The sequence below is a fragment of the Hyalella azteca genome, unplaced genomic scaffold (genome assembly GCF_000764305.2).
Source record: "Hyalella azteca isolate HAZT.00-mixed unplaced genomic scaffold, Hazt_2.0.2 contig1525, whole genome shotgun sequence".
NCBI classification, from domain to species: domain Eukaryota; kingdom Metazoa; phylum Arthropoda; class Malacostraca; order Amphipoda; family Hyalellidae; genus Hyalella; species Hyalella azteca.
In genome coordinates, this window is record NW_025931838.1 from 6,990 (window position 1) to 26,665 (window position 19,676).

At 42.3% G+C, this 19,676-nt stretch overlaps 1 protein-coding gene across 1 annotated transcript; it reads right to left on the reverse strand.

Moving 5' to 3' along the window:
* Window positions 1-2,648: 2,648 nt before the first annotated feature.
* LOC108672582 (dihydropyrimidine dehydrogenase [NADP(+)]) lies at window positions 2,649-19,175 on the reverse strand. The gene is made up of 19 exons (XM_018160280.2): window positions 18,824-19,175; window positions 17,737-18,015; window positions 16,314-16,475; window positions 14,806-14,860; window positions 12,651-12,877; window positions 12,035-12,185; window positions 11,588-11,763; window positions 10,671-10,881; window positions 10,251-10,435; window positions 9,678-9,775; window positions 9,243-9,360; window positions 8,193-8,357; window positions 7,313-7,465; window positions 6,505-6,625; window positions 5,910-6,029; window positions 5,050-5,192; window positions 3,638-3,814; window positions 3,162-3,404; window positions 2,649-2,905 (listed from the first exon to the last, which is right to left on the reverse strand). The coding sequence occupies exons 1-19, from the start codon at window positions 18,875-18,877 to the stop codon at window positions 2,744-2,746; spliced, it is 3,000 nt and encodes a 999-aa protein (XP_018015769.2). The 5' UTR covers window positions 18,878-19,175; the 3' UTR covers window positions 2,649-2,743.
* Between the last annotated feature and the right edge of the window lie 501 nt (window positions 19,176-19,676).

Genomic DNA, 19,676 nt, shown 5'->3' on the forward strand with positions numbered 1-19,676 from the left:
AATACAATAATGACTCATCTTATTCCCATGGCAGCTATTATAAATAAAGGTGGTAGTACCAATATCATCGGCAGGTCTATAATTCCCAGCTAATAGAAAGAAAGATGGTACTGCTACATATCATTGGCAGGTCTATCATTTGCAGCTAATAGGAAGAAAGATGATACAGTACTGCTGCACATCATTGGCAGGTCTATCATTAGCAGCTAATATATAGGAAGAAAGATGATACTGCTACATATCATTGCCAGGTCTCGGAAGGAAATTGCGTACGATTTTGCTCCGTGCACTAACGCGTGCTCAGCGCAATGAACAACCGTGCATGTGATGTCAGCAAGATGTACTAGTTATGATCTGTCGGAAACATAATTTTTTATGTATTTGTGTAAAATATATAAAAAGTGTAAAATTGAAATGTGATTGACAATTTGATGAGTATAAATTTAGTTGTAGCTGCACATGATGCTCGCGATCAGCACCTGTAGCACAGACGTTCTTCAAGAATTTCAAAGCGAAGAAAACGCCAAGTAAATGATAAACTTGCGATTAAAGCAGACTAATGATATATGAGACATTTATTCAGTGCCTTAACCAGAGCACCGAGGAAACACACCTTACATGACGGAACACTCTCATCGAGACAAGCTGCTCACTAAATATTTCAGTAATCATCAAAGCAATTGCTTTATTAACAACTATTTTGGGCACGAGCAATTTACATATTAATCAGCACAAAGCAGCTGTGACTCTTGACAAAAGCGGGGAGGTCGCTGCAATAGAATTCATTTATTTTTAGTAGCAGTAAAAAATTTTATTATAATATAATAATATATAGCGCTTTCAGCCGTATGCTTGTCGCCGATTCTTAACGTCGCAGAACATGCACAGCTTGTTGCGGGCTCAGACTTGCAACTCACTGCTTCGTTTTTTAGCTTTGCTTAACCGCACGGCCTCCTTGCCGATTCTGACCAGAAACTGGCGCACAGAGCTGGGATCGAACCCGCGCCTCTCTGCGCCAATCTTGGTACTCTGAACTGTAACCACCGGGCCACCCAGATTTTAATGTGGTCAAGAATGGGTGAGCGACAATATAGTAGCTGGAAACTCTTTACTAAACTTCTTCAGAGAGAATAGAAGTTTATTGAGTTTCAACCCTGCCTCAAGGCAAATTCGGTGACTGGACATTATATGTGTGCAACTTGAGCCACTGACTTACCGATAGCAATGCAGGCTTTTAGTAAATGAACATCCTTGTCTCATGATACTAAACACGTGTGTGCATCCAAGAAAATTGTAAATCAAACCAAATTTCAAAAATTCCAAAGCATGGCATTCACCAAATTCATGCTCACCTTAATAAACGATCGTGAACATACTAACATTCAGCTAAGTTCTAAAGTTTCTAGTCGCCTTTATAACCTCACATTGTCAGGAAAGTCTGCTTTGAGCTCCGTGATGCTCTTGCACCAGTAGGCCGCGGTCTTCTCCGAAATGAGTTCAATGTTTAAGAAGGAGCCTTGGCCGGGGCCGTAGACGTGCCCTGAAGTGGTGCCTCTCACGATGCGCGGTGACACGTTCGTCACAAGGTCCTGGAGGCAACCAAACAATATTTCACTAACACACACCAACTGAAAATGCAGCACTTCTAGAAACTTTAACAAGTCATAAACAATTTTTAAATTGAATTATACAAAAATTTAAGGTAGCAGATGTTTAATATACATTTAAAATCCGTTTTTACCTGGAAAGTCTCAGCACTCGCTTTTCAAAGGATTTTACAACGAATAAGCAGCATCTAAACATAAGCTGAGATTGAACGAATGCTACGCCTCTGAGTTGTTCAATAATATTGAGTAAATGTAAATGACTGCTCAAAGTCTCCCTAATGAGGTGATGGCAGAAACTGGAGTCTCCCTAATGAGGTGGTGGCAGCGACTGGAGTCTACCTAATGAGGTGATGGCAGCAACTGGAGTCTCCCTAATGAGGTGATGGCAGCGAAAGAGTCTCCCTAATGAGGTGATGGCAGCAACTGAAGTTCCCCTAATGTGGTGNCCCCCAGCAGGAACTGGTATGGCTCACCTGCAGGGCACTAGCGCCCCCCAGCAGGAACTGGAACCCTGCGTCTGCAGAGTCGATGCCCCCCGTGGCGAGGATCGGGAAGCCTGGCAGGGCGCGCGCGATGGCCGACACGGCGCGTAGGGCGATGGGGCGAATGGCGTTACCTGCGCGTGAAATGCGTACGCATGCGTCCAAAATATGTTTACATTAATATACATTCATTCGTTCGTCCATATGTACAAATTTAACTTCATCTATTCACTCGTCCATCTAAATTTATAACGAATTTCAAGATTACTTTGTAATTCTAAATGATCGAATTATATTTGAGATGGAACGCTACATGGAATCCGTTCAGTGCTAAGCGATAAGCGACCAAATTAGAGAATGTGTAGGAGGTAATAGATTCCCAAGTAAACTAACTCGTGCAGCGAAAACTTCTCACTCGATGTATCTTCTCTGAACGTGCGTTCTCATGAGCAAATCACAACATGATGCTTTAAAATTATAACTTATCGCGCACTCTCCATAAGGGCAGCGTCTGTCTCTTATACACATCTAGATGTGTATAAGAGACAGCTTGATGCAGTCTACCTCACCGCTGCCATCAACTCACTTGATGCAGTCTACCTCACAGCTGCCATCAACTCACTTGATGCAGTCTACCTCACCGCTGCCATCAACTCACTTGATGCAGTCAATAATTGGGCAGACGGAGACGCAGAGGGTGCAGCCCGTGCAGTCTGATGTGACCTTCGTCAAGTGCGTCTCAGGATCGAACGTGATCGCCTGGTAGCCTGAGTCGTTGCAAGTCATGTAGCACTTGCCGCAGTTGATGCACATTTCCTGAAACACAATTTTATCTTAACTGAAAATAGAACATGGATAGATGAATCTAAATGTGGATTTCATCTAGAGTGCTTGCATTAAAACTTAGACAAAAGTTGTTTTTTTCATCGTCATAAGTGAAGCCTACAATGTATGGGATGCTGATATGTGTCCGTGAACAATCCATTACAGATAGGAACCATGACGTACACGTGTCACGACAGCTTGTGAGAAATAATAATGCTATAGCAAAGCTCAAAAGTTTGCTGCTCACAGGATCGATGAGCGCGACTTTCTGCTGCAGGTTGTTTAGGTCGCCGTAGGTGCCTATGAGAGGCAGCGCGAGTCCCACAATATCCTTGACGGTAGACACTCCTCTCGCCTGCAGAGCGACGCGACGTCGGGAGAGTTCGTCCTCGTCAGGAGGCGCACAGCGACCGCGGCCGCCCTTCTTCAGGGCAGCGGCGTTGCGCTTCTCGCGCTCGAGGAGGTACGGGCCGAAGTTTGGCAGAGCATCCTAGGCACCAATGTAGTCAACTTAGTAATAACATATGTGCCAAAGTTATACTTCAACTGCCTTGAAGTTGTTGAATATAAGAAATCTTGCTTAATAAAAATGCCCTAGGCGGATTGTGATAGATTACGGTTTGGACAGCTCTAATTTTAGAATATATGTAAGCATGCAGCCAGCTAGATTTAAGTAAATTTCCCATGTTAAAGTACGGAGTATGTTGGTATAGCTGATTTTACCTTGGATTGCAGAGCTCCCGCGAGAGTGACAGGCTTGCCCCGCTGGTGCTGGGGTGTGGGCGGGGACTGACCGTCCCAGTCGTCCCCCACGGTGTGCCTGAGGTAGAGCAAAGTCTTCAGCCCCAGCAGGTAGTCGGTGATCACCGTAAAGTCTTGGTTCTGCACGCTGCTGCACACCTGTCGCAACCAGTTACAATGAGTGTCTCTGAGCCTGTTGACCGACTCCAGTTCCTGGATTTATGCCACATGCAGCAGCCGTTGGAGCAAACGATTAGCATGAACGCTCGTTTTATATACTAAGCAATGAACAGGAACATTCGTTGGTAATAATCTATGAACATGAAGTTCGTTGGGTACTAAAAGATGAACATGAACATTCGTTTTTTACTCCCGGATGTCACCGGACGTTCGCCGCACTTTTCAGTAATGCCAGATTGATCGAGATCTACGGCTAAACGCCGGTAACTATCGTCCTGAAACCGATCTGAATAAAGTTTCTTTTGCTGGTATTTTATTGCACTTGGTTGTTCATTAAAACTTCAGTTCATACCCATAAAACATAACCTTTATTCAGTAAAGAACAATTAAAAAGAAGCATGTATAAAATATGAAAAACCAGCGTGAATTTCATGATCGACAAAATGTTTTATGCACTATCCTAGCGTTAGGGCACAAGATCGCTAGTGAAGCACCAGAGCGGGTGTGAGTATCAGGGAGAACCTTACTGACACGACTGACTAGTGACTACTAACTACCTGACTCACAGCTGTTCAAACTTGAGCTCGTATGACGTCACTGCTACTGCAGTATAAAGGTCGGATTTAAATGTCACAGACGCGACTACGCCAGATGCAGCTGAACATTATACGCTCGGTACATAGTAAAACTAACTAAAGCACATGAGATAAATAAATGAACGTGGCTTACGGTTAACGACTTCCATCGTTCAGAACTAAACGATAAACATGAATGTTCGTTGAGTAATAATCGACGAATGAACGTTCGTTGCTTACTAAATGATGGACATGACGTTCGTCACGAAACGTTTTGCAGAGTTTGTGTGGATGTGCGCAAAATTCCTAGCTTTGGGATTTTTTATTCGAGCTAAGAAGTACGGGAACATAATGAATATAACAGGAACATATGATAAAAATTTAGAGAGAAGCAAGGCGAACACCAAAGTGACTGATTACAGAAACAATACAGGCAAATAGTCCCGCTTTTTTTTTTTTATGCAGAGCAATGAATAAATACCTTCGTGGGCAATAGTCCAACAGAATTTATTATTTATTGAAGTCAACATAACTTATATAAATGTAATTTTTGAATCAGAGGCCAAGGCGAAGTTAAGACTACGGCTCACACTAGCGCCCCCCAGCAGGAACTGGTATGGCTCACCTGATATGGCTCACCTGCAGGGCACTAGCGCCCCCCAGCAGGAACTGGAACCCTGCGTCTGCAGAGTCGATGCCCCCCGTGGCGAGGATCGGGAAGCCTGGCAGGGCGCGCGCGATGGCCGACACGGCGCGTAGGGCGATGGGGCGAATGGCGTTACCTGCGCGTGAAATGCGTACGCATGCGTCCTATATGTGTTTACTTTAATATACATTCATTCACTCATCCATATGTATGAATTCAACTATTTACTCATCCATCGAAATTTTTATCGAATTTACTTTGATTACTTTGTTATTCTTTAATTTTAAGATTACTAAATTAAACTATTAAATTAAAATTTTAAATTAAAATTTAAATTAAATTATTTAAATTTTAGGATTACGTTGTTATTCTAAATAATCAAATTAAAATTCATTTGGAACGCTACATCGAATCCGTTCAGTGCTAAGCGACCAAATCAGAGAATGCGTAATATATTTCCAAACAAATTGAGTAACTTGTGCAACTGAAAATTTCTCATTCGATATATCTACTCAGAACGTGCGTTCTCGTGAGCGAGTCACAACACGATGCTTTAAAAGCATCACTTATCACGCGCTCTCCATAAAGACTGCGACGCACAAACATCATGGCACCAAAATATTACGAGAGTCAATTCCACAAAACTCCACAAAAATTCATATTGTCTTCAAATAAAACGTTTCGGAGTCCAGCTCTATCGTCAATTTGAAAATTCTAGAACACAGATAAATCAGTAATTAGTACAGTCAAGATAAAAACAACTAAGCGATATAACCTATCTATTTACAAATTCAAATGACTAAGAGCTGGAAGCTGAATTTAAATTTCGACAGCCTCAAAGCGGATGACGCACCCGACACCCCGCCGTAGGTGGTCCGACGCTGGACGCCCACCGAGGGCCAGGCGGTGCCGTCTGCGTGCAGCCCCATGAGCCCCGACACGGTGTTGGTGGCTGTCACGCCGTCAGCGCCACCTGGTGCAACACGAGTACTCTGTTACCCATGACAAATAACGGTGAAATAACGTTCAATATATGTAATCTGTTACCCATGGCGAATAACGGTGAAATAACGTTCAATATACGTAATCTGTTACCCATGGCGAATAACGGTGAAATAACGTTCAATATACGTAATCTGTTACCCATGGCGAATAACGGTAAAATAACGTTCAATATACGTAAATTCAACGTCTAAACGTGTAATCGAAGTAAATTCGACGTCTATACGTTTAATAAACGTTGATACAACATCTAAACGTTTAATCAACGTTGATTCAACGCCATATGCCTGGTGAGTTCATTACACTACAATTCTTTATTTAGAAGAAGAGTCTTGGAATTATATATATATATTATTTGGCAGATTTGATCATAGAGCAATCGTGGGGAAAGTTGGTGACTACTAAAAAATTGTGTGAATTAGGCATGAAGGAACGAAACTGAATACCTTCCTTAGCCGCTGTCGCGATGTGGACTATTTCTGTGACGTTGGGCGTAAGCTTTGCGAAGAAGGGGATGGGCGAGGCTGTCCGCACCCACTTGCAGATATTCATTACCATCTCAGGGTCCTAGGCCATTGTACATTTAATTAAAAAAATTAACAAATGGACATTTTCGAGATTTCAGTCAGTTTGAAAAAATCGGTGGCCTAATAATGCTTCATATTAAATAATAAACTGACAATCGGGATTTTGTTTGCTATTGATTCCGATGATTCGCCACCATCAATGCAAGTTGGTGAGGTTCAAATCAAAACAAACTTTGATAGATTTCCGTCAGCATGCTGTGATTAAAGGACGATTCGTCAACTTCAGAGGAACCTAAATTACTCACTATAATTTAATAACTATGTAGAATTGCGGCGTAATATGATTAGGATGACAGAAATCAGTGCTGTTGACTCAGAAATGAACTATTAGGAAACATGCGTACAACACAGATAAAGTCTTGACGATTCCTTCATAACAGCCATCACACTTTTTCGTCTAGCACCTGAATGATCTGCAACAGAATTATGAGCAGCACTAACACATGATCCAATTTATGTTCTTATGTAGAGTGATATTGATGCCGATTCTCAGCTCAGTGACCCTCGGTGTCGGTGTAGGCCACCATCAGAGGCGTTAAGGTCGGGGCCCTGATCATTGACATGAAACCATTCCCTGTTTTTAATTAATAAAATTAATAAATCCTTTTTGTTGGAATGGTGAGTGTGGGAGGCCTTTAAAAAAAATTGATAACTGCATCGTACTGACCTGGCCACATGCCAGGCCCATGCCCCTCTCCCCCATGCCATGAGGACAGCTGAGGTTGAGCTCGATGGCATCAGCCCCAGCGGCCACAACCATCTTGGTCAGCTCCGTCCAGTCGTCCTCGTTGTAGCTGCACATGATGCTCGCGATCAGCACCTGCAGCACAGATGTTCTTCATGAATTCCAAAGCGAATAAAACGCCAAATAAATTCAAGTAAATCATAAACTTGCGATTGAAGAAGACTAATGATATATGAGACCTTAACCAGACCACCGAAGACACACACTGAGTACTTCACGAGGAGAGTGTACATCACTGTCCACTTTCCTCGAGATAGGTTGTTCACCAATTATTTCAGTAATCACAAAAGCTATGACTTTTCTAAATACTATTTTGGGCATGAGCAATTTACATATGTACTAATCAGCACAAAGCTGCAAAGACTCTTGACACAAGCGGGGAGGTCGCTGCAATAGAATACATATATTTTTCTTAGCAGTAACACAATTTAGTGTGTTCAAGAATGTGGGGACGACAATATAGTAGCTAGAAACTCTTTACTAACCTTTTTTTAGCGAGAATAGAAGTTTATTTAGTTTAAACCCTACCTCAAGGCAAACTCGATCGGTGACTGGACATTACTTGTATGCAACTTGAGCCTCCGACTGAGCATCCGGTAGCAAAGCAGGCTTTCAGCAAACGAACATCCTTGTCTCATGATACTATACACGTGTGTGCATCCAAGAAAATTGTAAATCAAACCAAATTTCAAAAATTCCAAAGCATGGCATTCACCAAATTCATGCTCACCTTAATAAACGATCGTGAACGTACTAACATTCAGCTTAGTTCTACAGTTTCTGGTCGTCTTTATAACCTCACATTGTCAGGAAAGTCTGCTTTGAGCTCCATGATGCTCTTGCACCAGTAGGCCGCGGTCTTCTCCGAAATGAGTTCAATGTTTAAGAAGGAGCCTTGGCCGGGGCCGTAGACGTGCCCTGAAGTGGTGCCTCTCACGATGCGCGGCGACACGTTCGTTACAAGGTCCTGGAGGCAACCGAACAATATTTCACTTACACACACCAACTGAAAATGCAGCACTTCTAGAAACTTTAACAAGTCATAAACAATTTTTTTTAATTATACAAAAACTTAAGGTAGCAGATGTTTAACGTACGTTTAGAAGCCGTTTTTGCCTGGAAAGTCTTAGCACTCGCTTTTCAAAGGATTTTACAACGAATAAACAGCATCTAAACAGAAGCTGAGATTGAACGAATGCTACGCCTCTGAGTTGTTCAATAATATTGAGTAAATGTAAATGACTGCTCAAAGTCTCCCTAATGAGGTGATGGCAGAAACTGGAGTCTCCCTAATGAGGTGGTGGCAGCGACTGGAGTCTACCTAATGAGGTGATGGCAGCAACTGGAGTCTCCCTAATGAGGTGATGGCAGCGAAAGAGTCTCCCTAATGAGGTGATGGCAGCAACTGAAGTTCCCCTAATGTGGTGTTGGCAGAAACTGAAGTCTCTCTAATGAGGTGTTGGCAGCGACTAGAGTCTCCCTAATGAGGTTATGGCAGCGACTGGAGTCTTCCTAATGAGGTGATGGCAGCAACTGAAGTCTCCCTAATGAGGTGATGGCAGCAACTGAAGTCTCCTAATGAGGTGATGGCAGCAACGTAAGTCTTCTTAATGAGGACATGGCAGTGACTGGAGTTTCCCTAATGAGAAATGACAGCAAAGGTGGTCTCGCTAATGAAGTGATGACAGTAACTGAAGCCTCCCATTGGATTGTTGCCGATTCTTATACTTTTCGTGACTTGATTCACAAGGGATCCGGCCTTTGGAACCCGATCTTTCCAAAACTGACGATTGATCGAGATAGCTGCTGGTTTCCCTAATGAGTAATGACAGCGAATGTGGTCTCGCCCCACCTTGTCGAGCCCGAAGGTCTTGGTGACGCAGAAGCCCCAGCCCGCCTCGTACGCCCGTCGCATCATGGGTGCCGAGGTCGTAGGTGGGGCCGAGGCTAGGCCAAATGGATTCGGGAACCTTAAGGGCAAATGGATTATATTTGATTACATATAAGTTCTTAGGAATCACTCACTTAGTTATCAATAAACTTAGTATTAGTGGATATATGTACCAGCCAGTTGACATCTAACTGGGAAATATGCTTCAGCCAAATCCTCACGAGGTTTGGAAATCCTTAAGCTGAAATAATCGTGTGTAGAAATTCTAAGCATAGCGAAACACTCTTGACCCAACCGAGCCTATTATCATAGATTGAACTTTCATGAAAATATTCATGGTTGACAACCCTTGTGTATACATAAGCGCAAAGAGTAATACTTATGTGAGACGCCCACCTGATGCCGCAGATTTCAATGCTGAGGTCAACGTCATCGACGGGCGTGTGGAACTGCGGCAAAGCCGCCTCCAACGGCACCGTGACGCCCGCGAGACCCTGGCAAAAGAACCACAGTTGGAATTTGGGATAATTTTGGTAGTGACTCATAGAAGCTGAGTGCTACTGTACAAATCAACCTGCAAGTGTCGTCTCTGGGGGAATACCAGACCACAAACTTATAGTTATAGGTCTAACATCTTAAATCCATCCTATCCTCCTAATTTTGGTTTTGAAGTAAACCATCAGAGGCAGACATGAATACAAAATTTGTAGAGGAATAAAAGATAATATTTAAATATTTTTTATATGCACTGCCGGTAGAATTACACGAATTTTCCGAAGTAACCACTTATTTCTACCAATTAATACACTACTGAGTATTGCGTTACAGTTCCGAGTAATCACTTGTTTCAAGCAAATATTACACCGCGGAATACTGCGTTATTTTTTCGAAAAGGCATTATTTCAACCCAATAATATACGGCCGGACACAACGTATTATCGCTGAGTCAGCTCGTGTACGCGGGCTGACCTGCAGATATTTATGCATGGACCAGGCGGCGGTCTTGCCGTCGTTGACGGACTCGACGGTCGTCTCTGCGGTGCCCGCGATGTCACCACCGAAGAAGACCGCGGGTTCACTGCTGCCCATTGTTATGGGGTCGACGCGAGGCAGACCGCTGTCCTGGAGCTCAACGGGCGCGAGTGCGCCCAACACTGCAGGTCAGATTAATGCCGTTGATGGAATCATATTTTTAAAATTTGGTACACAAATGACACATTGACGTCAATAAAGCTTCAAGCAGTTGCAAGAGTTAATTTAATTATTTGTCAGTTGAAAACATTTATTTTTCTTCTTCTACGTGGTTAAATCTTTCACAACAGTGAGTTCAGAAAAGTTTCCTCAGAAGATCTGACAATCGCGGTTTATTCTCGTACGCTTGCTACTCACCGTCTTCGTCCTGGAGATGAGAACCAAAAGCCGATATGATGACGTCACACTTGATCTGCGTGGTCTGATCCTCGTCCTCGACCCAAGAACCGTCCTCCTGCTGCTCGGTGCGGGCGAAGACCATGCCTGTGATGCGGTCCTGCCTAGTGACCACCCGCCGGGGGGACAGGAAAGGCAGGAACTCGCAGCGCTCCTCTCTCGCCAGCTCCATCTGTTCCAGGCCAACTTGCCAGGTTATTTAATTACACCGTTAACGAAGAACAGCATGCATGTGAAGAAGTTTAAATAATTAAAGGTGACTTGGATGTATAAAAAATATTGATAATGGACATTAGTGACCGTAAGAATAAACATGAACTCACCAGGGAAAAAGCAAAAAAAAGATGCAACGAGTCAAGAATGTGTTTTTAGCGCATTTTCTCATTTATGGAAAAAAAGACGCTATTGTGCTCGTCATGTCCGTCCGTCTGTCTATCCGTCCGTCTGTCCGTCCGTCCATGACCACGTTTTCGTCGACGAGAAAATGCCCTCTCTGTCACTCACTGCAGTGAGTACTGAGCTACATTTTTTGTGTACTTTTTCGAAAACGATGTGGGTAGAGGCTACAGATTTATAGGCTTTTGAAGTTGGGAAAACAAGACTGGAATAAAAATAATGGTACCAAAAATCATATATATAACAAATTTGTGTCGTTTTTTGTGTTATTGATTTTGGTTAGCTCTACTAACCAACATTCAACCTCCTTCCTCAATACAAAAATAAAAATCAAACGAAAACTACAAGAAGCTGGCCGGTCGAAGGTGTGAGTTCTCAACGTGGTCTCTGTAGGCAGCTGGTGGACTTTACAGCAACAGAATTACATGCTCTGACAATTATTTCTCTTGTCACGGTTCCTGAAGAACTAGACTCCTAGCTACCTCCTCAGGAACGGCCCTGATGTTGGTGAAGCCCCTCCTGAAGGCGACGAAGACGCGTCGCGCCCCGCAGCGCAGGGCGGAGGTGGCGCAGTCAAAGGCCGTGTCGCCGGCTCCTAGCACGAGCACCACGCCCTTCAGAGAGGGCAGCGCCGGGGTTTTACAGCTCCCGCACATTCCTGAGCAGAATTATTTTAATTTATTATATCAATATTCACAACAGTTTGATATATTCACACATTCTTATTATTCATTCTTATTCACAACAACACATTTGTCAGCAAGTGTATATTCACTCGATCGTAAGTTTATTTAAAATCATACTCGTCTTGAAATCGCGTTATTGTTGACATATATTGCAGCCAAGCCATTGAATAATTCATTGGAATCGTGTCCAGCAGAACCAACGGTGGAGTAAACAATGCAACGTTTAGCCCCCCAGCCCCGTACCAGGTTTGCTGGCCTTGGCCACTTGGGGGAGGAACTCCTTGCTGGTGTAGAAGCCTTGGGCTTCCGTGAGCCCCGCGAAGATGGGGTTCCTCTTGGGTGAAGGGAGGCCGATGCCCACAAACACTGCCTTGAAGCCCTGGTCGAGCAGCCCCTGTAACAACGATGCAATGAAATCATGAACCATTTTGACGTCGGTTTGAGAGACGATCTATTCCAAACGGGTGACTACACTGGCAAAAAAATTCAAATTTTCATTTGGTACTATAAAAATTACATAATAGTTAGATATTTTTCAAGTAAGAGGAAGAAATGAGTTGTGAAATTTATGCAAGCCTGATAAGGATGTTCATGGATATTGAGACAACAGTCAATTAAAACCAATGAATATGTCTATAATTGATGCGCCAAGGCCTAAATTGAATATAACATATCAGGTCTAGGTCTGCAAAATAAACTGAAATAACAAAAAGAAATATACTGAAAAAAACTGAAACTGCAAAATAAACTGAAATAACATTTATCATCGTAACGCAAAAGGTTACGATGATAAATACATATATAGAAAAACGTAGGCCATGAATTAAACTTATGTTCATTCTTGATAAGCGGGCCTTACCTTGACTGTGAGGTCTTTGAGGGAGAGCTGACGCCCCTTCTCGATTGTGACACCGAGATCTGTGAGGAGCTTCACCTCCCAGGCGACGGCGTCGTAGGGCAGACGGTACTGAGGGATCTCTGACGTGCTCAGACCGCCCACCCACGCCTCTCGCTCGTATACCGTCAGCGACGTGTACCCCAGACGAGCCAGGAACGTCGCGCACGAGATAGACGCGGGGCCGCAGCCTGCGGGGAAGGATCAGTTGCTGGTGGTTCGGAACATTATTTATGATATACTCATTATAAAATAATTCGCTTGTGGTTGGAGATGGACGAGATGGATGTGGGGTCGCAGCCTGCGGGGGAGGACCAGTTGTTGGTTGCTCGGAACAGTTCTCATGATATTTTCAATCTAAATTAATCCACATGTGGTTGGAGATGGACGAGTTAGAGGCGAGGCAGCAGTCTGCGGGGGAGTACCAGGTGCTTGAAGACAGGTTTTGTATTGTAGTTTAGAGCAATTTATTATAAAATAATTATTAGAAATTAATACGTACGGGCTTCTCTGCTTGAAATTTTAATCCTTGGTTTGCAGGCGGTAACTATATAACCAGGCTTAAGATACGAATGACATGGATTATATCGTAATTACAGTATCAATGATCGTAGAATTGTCTACGTTAAGACAAATTAAGCATTCGTTTCTTACAAACCCTTACTTCGGAAATGAGCATGCAGTAATTTAAAAAAAATGTAAATTTGTGCAGCATGAATTATACGAGTAAGATAATTATTTAGAGGATTTTCCATCCCTTGTGAATCAAGTCACGAAAAGTTCAAGAATCGGCAACAGGCCATGGGCCTATGTCTTCAACGCCGACACTTCTATTCTATTCTATTCTATGTGGAACAGCCTCCCTGATTACATCGTTAACATTCAGAGTATGAACGCATTCAAGAACAGACTAGATAAAGATTTGGAGAAATATAAGTGCAGACTTGAGATGCCTAGCACTATATGGACCTGGTAGAAGGCTTGTAGCAATTTAAAAAAACGTCATTTTTTTAAATGATCCTATCATAGGAACTGTCTTTAGATCTCCTGTGAACAAGTCACGATAAGTATAAGAATCGGCGACAGGCCTACGGCCTACTAAACGCTGAAACCGCTATTATTATATTATTATTAAGTTAGGTTATCTGCGTAGCACCTGCAGGCAGCTTGAAGGGCAAGTCTTATGAAGAAATTATGCGTTTTAAAATTACTTTTTAAAGACAAAACTTCTAAAGAATTCAGTGTCTGCGATGTTACATATGTAGAATGAATTTCTAACTTTATCATCAAATATTAAACAAAGTCATTTTTTAAATTTTAGTTTTAAAATTAAAAAAATTTAAATTTTCCAAAATTTCTTATTCTGTCAATTGAATCGTGCATTGTCTCCAACTTAACGCAAGTGTGCAAAATTTCAGATCGATTGGACAGGTAGTAGTGTGTTAAATAGCGATTATAAGATATGTAGCAGACAAATTAGTTTTTCAAATTTTTTTTAATATTAGAAATAAAATTTTTTACATTTTTAAAATTATTTATTCTGTCAATTGATTCATGCATTGTCTCCAACTTTAAGCCAGTGTGCCAAATTTCAGATCGATTGGACAGGTAGAAGCGTGTTAAATATCGATTATAAGATTTGTAGTAGACAAAGAAACAAACAACAACAAATGACTTTAAAAAAGTGTTATAAAAAACTGCGTTCCAATTCATTCACGAGAAAACCATGGTTGAACTATTTAAGGTTGACCCACGAAGATTTCCGCCTTTCAGTTCAGTTTTCTTGTTACGTCACTGAGATCGAGAAACGTAAACAATCCCGTCATTCCCTTGACGGATTGGCTGACTGGTTTGATCGCATTGCGGTGATTGGTTAATGCCCGTGACGTCACTGAGATCAGTGACGTCACAGGCGAACGACGAACTACATCCGCAAAAGTGAGCTTCTGATGGGTCAACCTGCTAATTCAACCATGTTCGACAACATTCTCGCTTCGTCAGCAACATGCTTCGTCAGCTATAAACTAAAAAAACAGCGTTGGAACACATCCATGCGACAACATTTCTTCTCGCTTCGAGTCACCGACATGTGGAACAGCCTCCCTGATAGCAGGAGGACGGGGTTGAGGAAGAGTTGCAGGAAGCGTCTGGGGGATGTTCATCTCCCGGAACATCTGCAGCATATAAGATGTATTTGTTCACCTCTATAAACTGATTTTTTTTCATTAAATTACTGTTTATATTGCCTGTCTTACGTTAATATCTAGATCTTATTAGGATTTGTAGCTCTTCTCCATTTTTATTTTTGAGTAAATAATTTGTTTTTGTAATTTTGAATGCAATTTTGCTAGATCTAGCGGATTTCTCGGAGGCTGGCTATATGAGTACTTAGTCATCGGCGGGTTTATCCGGGAATTAATGGCACTTGTTCCGGTGGAGAGCTTTTTGTGTTTGATCATGCTGCTCTTGTGCATAGTTCATCTATTTAATATCTTATTTCGATCTAAACCTGAATGAAGTGTCCCACTGTTCTCTGTGCTACGTTTTACTCAACCAAACAGAACGAACGACGCGAATACAACGTCGGTCAAAAAATGGAGAACTCAATAAAATAATGACTCGTCTTATTCCCATCACATGCTAATAGGAAGAAAGTTAGCACTACTAATGTCATTGGCAGGTCTATCATTCGCAACTAATAGGATGAAAGATGGTACTGCTGCACATCATCGGCAGGTCTATCATTCGCAGCTAATAGGAAGAAAGATGCATGGTGCTATAAATATCATTGGCTGCAGGTCTATCATTCGCAGCTAATATAAAGGAAGAAAGATGATACTGCTACATATCATTGCCAGGTCTCGGAAGGAAATTGCGTACGATTTTGCTCCGTGCACTAACGCGTACTCACCGCAATGAACAACTGTGTGATGTCAGAAAGGTGTACTAGCTATGATCTGTCGAATTTAGACTAGCCGAAAACATAACTTTTTATATATTTGTGAAAGTCTCCTCCTATGTTTGAGGTCTGGTGGTATTAAAAACTAAGAGCAATGCAAACGCGTATAAATAAACATGTTGGGATATAACCTAAATTTAATGGCGAAATAATTGGCCATTGCTTACTTATTTTGTGAAATCAAGCGCAATTGAAATGTGATTGACAATTTGATGAGTATAAATTTCATTCAAAACTGAAAAATTAACGTTCTCTAAATTTGAATAGGGCACTTGAATGAAAGTTTAGATTATGTGTCTCTTGGCAAGGGGTTCATTTTGTTACCTTAACTTTGTGTTGACAATATCAACACGATCTGAGAGAATGCGATAAGAGAAAGCACGATGCTGGGAAACGTGATATGGGGAAACGGGATTAAAGAGCAATATATAGAGCAAATGAAATGATAAATTTTTTGGATTATGTACCTCCTGATCGTTGGGCAAATCCGCAAGCTTCACAATTAATGCACGATGTATGGGGAAGACATTATGATTGAAGGACTGGCCATTGAGTTGAAAAATTGCTGAAAATGTACAATGAATGTTTATAATTTCTCAAAAATAACTGCACTAGCTATATAACTACTGCAATAGCACAGATCTCGACTAAACATGAAAGAATCTGACCTCCGTGGCAAACTGCTGGAGTCCTCCGATGTTGATAGGACCCTCCTCAGTCCCGTAGAGGTTGCATCCTCCCACGCACAGGTCGCTCGTGGGGCACACCATTCCACACGTCAGCCCCAGCGGGTTGTCCGACAGAATCATTTTTGCAGCTCCATAATAGTTCTGAAAGTCAGGAAGGCAGCGTGAGGGAAGTCGTAAGCGGTCGATGGACCAATTGAACTTCGACAACTTGTAGTCTTGTACGCATGGAAAATAACAACCGGAATGGCATCAAACTCCGAAAACGGATTGAGACCTACCAAAACGAGAGAAGGGGGAGGCTATGCAGGATTCCTCCACTACGTGACAGATCTGCGGTCTGATTTAAATCTCAGCGGGAAGGATCTCTTTCCGTGGCAGGGCCGAAGCTGTTTAACGTACTACCAAAGGGTGATCCCTGGAGATCTTCAAGAGGCGACTGGCCGTGTTCCTGGGCACAATCCCTGATCAACCGCCCTTGCACCACTACCGGTGGCGAGAAGCAAGCAACAGCATCGTGTATCAGCTGACCCAAATTAAGGCGGATTCGAGATAGTCAGAGGCGGCAATCCATCGTGGCCTCAGACTGCTACGTCCGAAACAAATACTAAGGAAGTTACTATAAGGCTTGAACACCACGAATTATTTGCCCATTGACTTAATAAGTATTCATCTTGTATGAACGGACCTGTGCCTGTCACCCGACACGGTTTAAGGAGTGGCCGAGTTAGTCTGGCAATGGCTGGACTGCAGAGTTAACCTTTGAAGCGCTGCAGTCACCGTGCAAAGTCGGAATATTTTGAGACTTTGCGAGCTCTGTCGCCGCGTCGACCTCTTGCGCATGTACAGTTTTATTATTCATTCAACTCTTGGACTGAATTTTGACTGGGATAAATGTAATTTATTGAATTGCAGTCACCATATTTTTTATGTTCTTTATGCTTAGGAAAGTCTGCTAACTTTTCCTAAGCCCAAACTAAGGGCCGAACTTGAGAGCCGAAACCAATTCTAGCTGCCGGCCGTTATTAGATTAAAATTCTAATATGAAATATTAATCCCGTCTGAGAAATTACTTTATTCCGACGAAACTTAGAAGCGTCGTCCTTTCACGCTCTTAACAATTGCTCAAACAATTATTAACAATTATTGAAACAATTGATCAAAACAATTAAAAAAACAATTGATCAAAAATTCAATAACTTAATGTTGTTGACGTTAAATATTAGACCATGTCTGGACTCCCACCGATCCCAGGCATCACAGAATTATTGAAGCTAGCTGAGGATCGAGCATACAACTAATTGCTCTAATCATGTTAATCTTCAGCTCTTGGTCACCCAGTCTTAAAGATTACTGTCAATTTTCTTCAGATAAATTGTCAATAAAATCAAAACGAGTTATGTACCTTGTTGGCGATGCACGAGATGAACATCTTGACATCGAGCTGCGTAGGGCAAGATTTCTGACACGGAGCGTCCGCGCACTTGAGGCATCGCACGGCCTCCCGCAGCGCACCTCTCTCACTCAGCGTCGTGTGCTTCACGTCACTAAAGTCGTTCTCGAGGCTGCAATGCGTCTCGCACTTCACTTTGTTCCTCTTCCAATGCTTCTTGTTCACCTTCGTCACAGATGACGGCTGCAGGTTAGCATGAGGGCTGGCGCGCGGGTTCAGGCTAAGCAGCTCCTGCAAATACTTCATCATGTAATATTTGTTGAATAATATATATGGTTAGTCACATCGTTCCCAGATATTTAAAATTTATTAGCGAGAACAATTTACTTCAATTTACATATTTCAACAAGGATGACCATGAAAGATTACATCCAAATTCTCATCGAAAGCGTTTCTCATCGAAAACGTAACCGGTTGATCGGTCGCCAAATCAAGGTCAAGGTCGGCAGGCGGTGATCCGCTTTAGAATCAATATTCTCATCAAGGACAGTCAGCTGTAGGAATAGCGGGGACTATGCTTCGTTGTACGGTGGCCTCGCACAGCTGACAACAGATATGCGCAGTTGCAGCAACAGCATATCGAGGCCTCTCGCCTACACATATGCAGTCTCAAGTGCACGGCATTCGTGCCTTGAATATCATCACTATAAACGAGCTCTGAATGGCAGCAGTGTATCGCAGCGCTCGGCAACACTAAAGTCAATTGGAGTGTTCAGCGACCTGTCATGCCTCAAGATCATTTATTTGGCACGAATCAGTAAAAACATATATGGGAGAATATGTATACTAACTTGTATAATATCCACGTATAATTCGTATAATATATATAAAAAACATATAACGTATAATATATATAAAAACACATAATATAATTCATAAACTTAGTTAGTTGTCTTTGCTGTGCACAAAATTGTTTTGAGGCGCTTGAGTAACATTTCAGTTAAGAACAATTTACGCAGCACATACACTTCATCGGAGTGTGCTTTTTACAGCATTCCTTTATAATAACTTTTATGCGTGCCTAAGAAAGTGAAATTACCTCGATATCTGGCGGATGCTTGCTCAGTACAAGATCTTGTTGTCCAGGGGCCATGGTTATCTCCCTTTTCAGTGCTAACTAACAATAATACTTTCGCCGACTGTAAATAGATGTGATACTTTGCCTGCTGGAGAAATTTAAGTATATTTGCTAAATGAACTAGGCTTCATTCTCGGATGATGCGTAGCGTGCGATTGCAATGACGACGAGACGAAAGGGAAAAAGGCAGCAGCAATCGGCTTCCGACACTTCTATTCTATTCTATTCTTGAGGGTCACTGCTTTATTCGCACGACCACACACCAGCAAATCCTGTGCCACACTGATGTTGCTGAGCGCCTAGCACATCATGCTACTGAAGAACAGAGCAGGGACGGTAATAATCCAAACACATGGATGCAATGCATTGAACCATTTTAATTCTTTTGATTTTTGTTTAGCCAGCTTCTTGAGATCTACTATCTTATCGACTTTATCTGTAACATCCGATAACGCTTCTCCTGACAACTTTTCCTCAAGAACAGGACTTTATCACGCAACCTCTTCCTACTCTTATGCTGACGATTATTGAAACCCCTTCTTTAATTTGCCGATTCAATAAACGGAATCTTTGGGCTAATTTTCAGTCCAAATATTGGGCTAATTTCCACAACATTTCCAATTTTTGGAATCCAGTCGCATGCGAGCAACTGGTGCACCTATACGTTCATGCCACTATTCCGTATTAGCAGGGTTGCAAAAAATATGATCATGTTTTCTTAACCAGTCTGCTTTTAAAAGAATATTCCATGAAGAAACGCTTAATATTAAACGAGACGTATTGAAACACGTCTCGGACAAATTTACGGCCGGAC

Bases quoted from the DNA above. Each gene is read 5' to 3' on its own strand.
- LOC108672582 (XM_018160280.2), bottom strand. From the start codon at position 18,877: ATGGCCCCTGGACAACAAGATCTTGTACTGAGCAAGCATCCGCCAGAT. The intron at 9,361-9,677 runs GTGGGCGTCTCA...TTTGCCCTTAAG, and splicing joins ATTGAAATCTGCGGCATCAG to GTTCCCGAATCCATTTGGCC. The intron at 7,466-8,192 runs GTGAGGTTATAA...TCTGTGCTGCAG, and splicing joins AAGCAGACTTTCCTGACAAT to GTGCTGATCGCGAGCATCAT.